The sequence below is a fragment of the Lolium perenne genome, chromosome 6 (assembly GCF_019359855.2).
Source record: "Lolium perenne isolate Kyuss_39 chromosome 6, Kyuss_2.0, whole genome shotgun sequence".
NCBI lineage: Eukaryota > Viridiplantae > Streptophyta > Magnoliopsida > Poales > Poaceae > Lolium > Lolium perenne.
In genome coordinates, this window is record NC_067249.2 from 12,441,658 (window position 1) to 12,446,901 (window position 5,244).

The 5,244-nt window shown below is 45.0% G+C and overlaps 2 protein-coding genes across 2 annotated transcripts; one reads left to right on the top strand and one right to left on the bottom strand.

Annotated features, from left to right (window-relative positions):
• Positions 1–1,859: 1,859 nt before the first annotated feature.
• Positions 1,860–3,041, bottom strand: LOC127310783 (uncharacterized). The gene has a single exon (XM_051341423.1). It carries the CDS (start codon positions 3,039–3,041, stop codon positions 1,860–1,862), a length of 1,182 nt encoding a protein of 393 aa, XP_051197383.1.
• Positions 3,042–4,580: 1,539 nt separating this feature from the next.
• Positions 4,581–4,949, top strand: LOC139832288 (uncharacterized). Its single transcript, XM_071822013.1, has one exon. It carries the CDS (start codon positions 4,581–4,583, stop codon positions 4,947–4,949), a length of 369 nt encoding a protein of 122 aa, XP_071678114.1.
• The last annotated feature ends 295 nt before the right edge of the window (positions 4,950–5,244 follow it).

Consider the following 5,244-nt stretch of genomic DNA (forward strand, 5'->3'; position numbering starts at 1 on the left):
ATCGATGTTTCTGAAGGCTTTGACATACAACACTCCAATGCTAATTCTACAATAATTATTAATCTGAAGGTTTCGGGAATTTTGTGCGGAGCACCTGCCTGTACATGCAGAATGTATCAGCTTCCTTTCCGTAGTGCATCTTGTCAATGTTTTGCACATTTTCAAATGGAACCACTCAAAGCTCCTGACCACAGCTTGTTCTTTTCAAGATTTAAAACCTGCTCGCTTGCGAACCTGCCACATCATACAAATTAGTAAAATGAAAGCGAATACCAGTCAGCAGAGGTGACAATAGATACTGTCAGAAGCAACTGAAAATAATCTTGGATGAAGAGCATGTCGAATATCTTCTAGCGACAGATTGTTGACCTCGTATCTATTAGGAAGGCAATAAAGTTTCTCGGTTTAAAGGTTAATGAACACATGGGGTACTGCCTTAAGGCTGTGTGGATATATGCATGTGATTCAAAGCCTCTTCCTTGACAATACTTTCCACAAAAATGGCAGGTATACACACACTAAGGTTTGATAACGATGGAGCAGAACTTATAATATTTCAAAATCCCGTAGATCAAGAAAGTCTTGTTCGAAAACAAATATTGCAAAAAAAAAATATTTACATGTATATAAAATTAACAGAGCATGGGAGTGATTAACATAGTTAACCAGCACAAAGTAACATCCCAGGCAAGGGATTTATCATAATAACAGGCTCTGTAGGGTGAGTTAATGATCTGTCAAGAAGTTTTATGTTGTCACAGCATATTTGCCAATTGCCAAACAAAAATTATGTATATAGTTCATAGGTTAAACCTAGGGAATCAAAGGAAATAGAGCAAACTAAGTACCTGTGGAGTCAGCCCTACGATACTTTCTATATATAAAAAGGAAAGCATAAGAAGTTTCCAGAGGTTTATAAAGGAGTGGGCTGAATAAATTTTTGAAAACACATATAGCATGATCACCAGTTATAAATCTGTCGCCGGAATTATTTGAGCACTACATCCCTTTGAGTTCTATAACACAAAAATTATTTAAATGCTAAGTCCAGCTCTACATGTTCTTATGCTCGTCAGTACCAGATCAACATGTGCTTCTGCCTTCTGCTGGATAAAGTTGCATGAAATTCAGCAAGTACATAAACCACTCTAAGCACATGTTGTAAGTCGCAAGTAATTCTCGCACCATGAACAGAACATCCAGGTTTAGACTACTACTACTCTCATGAAACCACAGGCAAATAAACAACTCTAAAATGCTAGTACGAAGAATTTACACCTGTCAATTCACAGTGTCTACTAAAAAGAAATCTCAGAGCAGCTCGATCGGCCTCCTCTCTGGAGCAACTTTGCATCCGGGTCCTCATCCTCCACCTCTCCACAGTGAAACTGTTAAGTTCCACATTTTTCATCTTGTATGTTTTTACATCTGCTTTATTCAATTTCAAGAAACTAAAGCAAGTATCAAAGGTTGCTCAGAATACCATTCATAGACTTTCAACAACTACCTACAGATACACTGATCTCTTCTAAGATAGAGTTGGTACAAAACACCGCGAATAACATTGCACATATCCATGAATTTCCCTTCTTAACATAATAATAAACATAATAAGTATACCAAAGGTACAGAATATAACTCAGTGGATATTATAGGGATATAAGCAATAAATAACTAAAGAAATCTATCCATAGGAGTTCAAAGATAAACAAATTTGTCCCACCATTGGATGTTCCATCACCAGCTTTGTCTATGTATTGATATCCGAAAAAAACAAAAGAATTTCCAGGTAGATAAATAATTGGATGCATCCACTAGACTACCACGTCATGCAAGGGCTGCATAATAGCTAGACATTTTCATGGAAAGTTCTTAAATCTATCAGGCACTTTCCCGCTGCGAGCGGCAGCATAGTCTTCGGCGAGGTGTGGCGCCGCTTCCTTGTGAGGGCATATGAACTCCTCCACGAATACCTTCTCAAACATCGTGACAATCGTATTGTGGCTCCACTCTGGATCGAGCAATCCATTTTCCTTTAGAAACTTCACAACATAGTGCCTGGCTCTGACCTGGGCTTCCGCGCAGTAAAGCATAAAATTAAAATCAGAAGCAATGTATGCCGGTTCCACCCCCACCTCAGAGATGAGGAAATTGGCTCGGCGCTGCAGCAAATCCTTTGGCATCGACAGCAACATTGAATCCCTACATATAGCAATGGCCACCTCAGCATCCGACCACCTGAACGTGTTCTTCAAGTAGTCAACTTTGGCGGTGAGGTTCCCCTTGGTGCGGAATCCGATAGCCTGGAGCGCTTGCGCGAACATCCCAGAGCCACGGGGCACACCTAGAGTACCTTCGGCGATTGCCACCATCGTCCGGACACGCTCCGGGTTGGAGGTCAGCATCCACTGCACGCGAACGCACAGCTTGCCAATCTCAGCGTCGCGCAGCCCGCACTCACGCAGGAACTCGGTGTTGGGCTTGACAGCCTTGTCGAGGTCGGGCGAGAGAATGTAGGCGTTGGTCCTCAGAGCCCAGAGGAGGTTCTCGTAGGAGCCGAAGAGGGGCAGGTAGTGCTGCAGCTTGGAGACGATGGTCTTACTTCGAAATTGCCTGGGGACGAGCACGAGGAGGCGCGCGATGTCGGGACGCGAGAGGCCGAGAGCGGCGATCTCCGCGACTTTGGGGGACAGGGTTTTGTCGACCTTGGCGCAGAGGAACTCGGGGTCCTTGGCGATGAGGGTGGCGACGTGGGCGCCGGGGAGGCCGAGGTCGGCGAGGAAGGCGCGTACGGCGTCGGGGTTGGAGGTGGACTTGAGGTGGTAGAGCTTCGTGGAGGCCCAGGAGGCGCTTCTCGAGGTGAGGCCGCAGGTGTCGACGAGGTACTTGTAGTCCACGACGCCGATGCTAGGGCTTGGGGAGTTGAGGGGCGCCGCGACGGTGGCGAAGAGGTGGCGATAATGTAGGGAGGAGTTCTTGGGGAGGGTGGCGGAGGAAGAGTAGAGGGCCTGGGTGAGGATGGAGCTGCGGAGGCGGAGCATGGCTGGCGGCGTGGCGGCGGCGCTGGCAATGGCAAGAATTCCGATGGGTCGCGTTGAGGTCGAGCGAATTTGTTGGAGTTGCGATACCGATGCCTGGCGATGAATTGGTCTCCCACGTGTGGTTATTGGGCCTACCATCATATCTCTTCTTTTACTAGCACATGCTTTCAGAATCCTCTTGGGCTTTTCCAAGCGAGTTGTGGGTGGCCTTGAGCTGTACACATGAACATAGGCCCCCACTTGCGGGGTCGCCTATACACCGATTTGGTCGGCGTGTATGGGGCACCGCACAGCACACCAACCGGGTTAGTTGGTTGTGTCGTGATCCATTAAGATTAGGTATGTTTCTTTTTCTTTTTGTTGCTTTTTTCTGCTATTTTTTTCAATATCCAACTTTTAAAAAAAGATCTTCGGAGAACAAAATTTTGAAAAAATGTTAAGATTCAAAACAATTGAAATTCAAAAATTGTTCAGATTTTAATTTTAAATTTTTTATTCGAAATTTGAACATTTTGGAATATGAACATAATTTAAATTTTACCATTTTTAAAAATGTGTATTTTTTAATTTTTACAAGGATTTGCCATTTTTAATATGAACATTTTTTGAATTTAAACATTTTTCAAATTTGAATGGTTTATAACTTTGAACGGTTCTCAAAATCGAACGTTTTTAAAATTTGATTTTTTCGAATCTAAAAATTAAATATTAACAAAACAGGAAACTGAAAAGAAAAATGAAAAAAGCCTACCACACCCGCGTGGGGGTGTGCGGTGGTTGGTTGCCACCGAGCTGGTCGGTGTATAGGTTCCACCCCCACTCGCTCTCTCTCATTCACGTCGGTGTATAGGTTCCACCCCCACCCGCTCTCTCTCATTCACTTCATCCTGGGTCGCAGCGTCGCTCAGCTTCACTACACAATGGCAGCGAGCGAGGAGGAGCTGCGCCGCCAGCTACTACATTAGCCCACCGGCAGAGACTATAACGTAAACACCTCGTTGTCCTTGAAATAGATCGATGATTCGAGGTGACCGCCTCGTGCTTGATCCTCTCCTAGTTTTTTTTTGTTTTTCTTTTCTTCTACTATATCGAGGGGAACCCTAGCTTCCCCTCGTAACTGGACCCCACTTCATATTTAGTGATCAAGAAAGTGGATAGAGGAGAGGGTGCGAACAAGGAATTAGATAATCCTTCCAAGATTTCTCAAGGGTAAGAACATTCCTCAATTTCTCTTTCTTTTGCGCAGCATGGTGTGTTGTGCTTAAGGGGAAAATGGATGTAGTTGTGTGGTGACGGTGGTGTGTCTAATAAGGGGAAATAGATCGATCATGTATGCTTGGTGTGTGTTTGATGTTTTGCAGTTGTTGCACGCACTGACGGAAGAAACCACTCCGTTTGGTTGCACTTGATGTGCTTTGTGACCACATACATTGAAGATTTAGGTGCACTAATCATTGCATTTTCTTGTTACTGAACCCATTCCAAGCATCCTCATGTGTGGAAGCCAAGAGGTTCGCAACACTGGCTGACCCCGTATACATGGTCCTCAACGTCGGCAATCTCCTGGAGGAGAACTTTATCCACCTCCCTCCAAAGCCATCCTCGCTCCTTTCCGACTCCCAGTTCCTCAAGCACTATCGCAAACACTACCAGAAACCTCCTCTGTTGAGATTCTTCACGGGGATCACTGGCACCAAACACATCAACTTTGTTCCTCTTTTTTACACGAAGCCTGACCGCATCCCCGTTGAGCGGTTTGCCGTGCCCAATAGCACCAACCCCTTACAACGTTGGCGCTTCCTTGGCTGCCGTCATGGCCTCGTAATCCTGCTCAATCAGTGCCAGCGTGAGGCCGTCATGTGGGATCCTTTCACTGGCCAAAAAAACAGTGTGCCTTTTCCGCCCTAGACCCTCAATCTTAAAAAGGAGACTTTATGGTTATGGCACTCTGCACAATGTTGTGCGCAGACACCGAGGATGGGCATGTGCATGGAGATTACTTCTCTAGCCCATTTAAATACGTTTTGATGTCGTACGAATACTAGCAGATGTATGTGTTCACTTGCCTCTATAACTCGTCTGTTGTCTGGGGAACTATTTCCTCAACAACGATTGGTGATACGATTGATGAGAGAAGGCACGTCATCCTCATTGGGAATAAACTTTACTGGTTACTCTCTAGAGATGGCATCCTCGTGTTTGA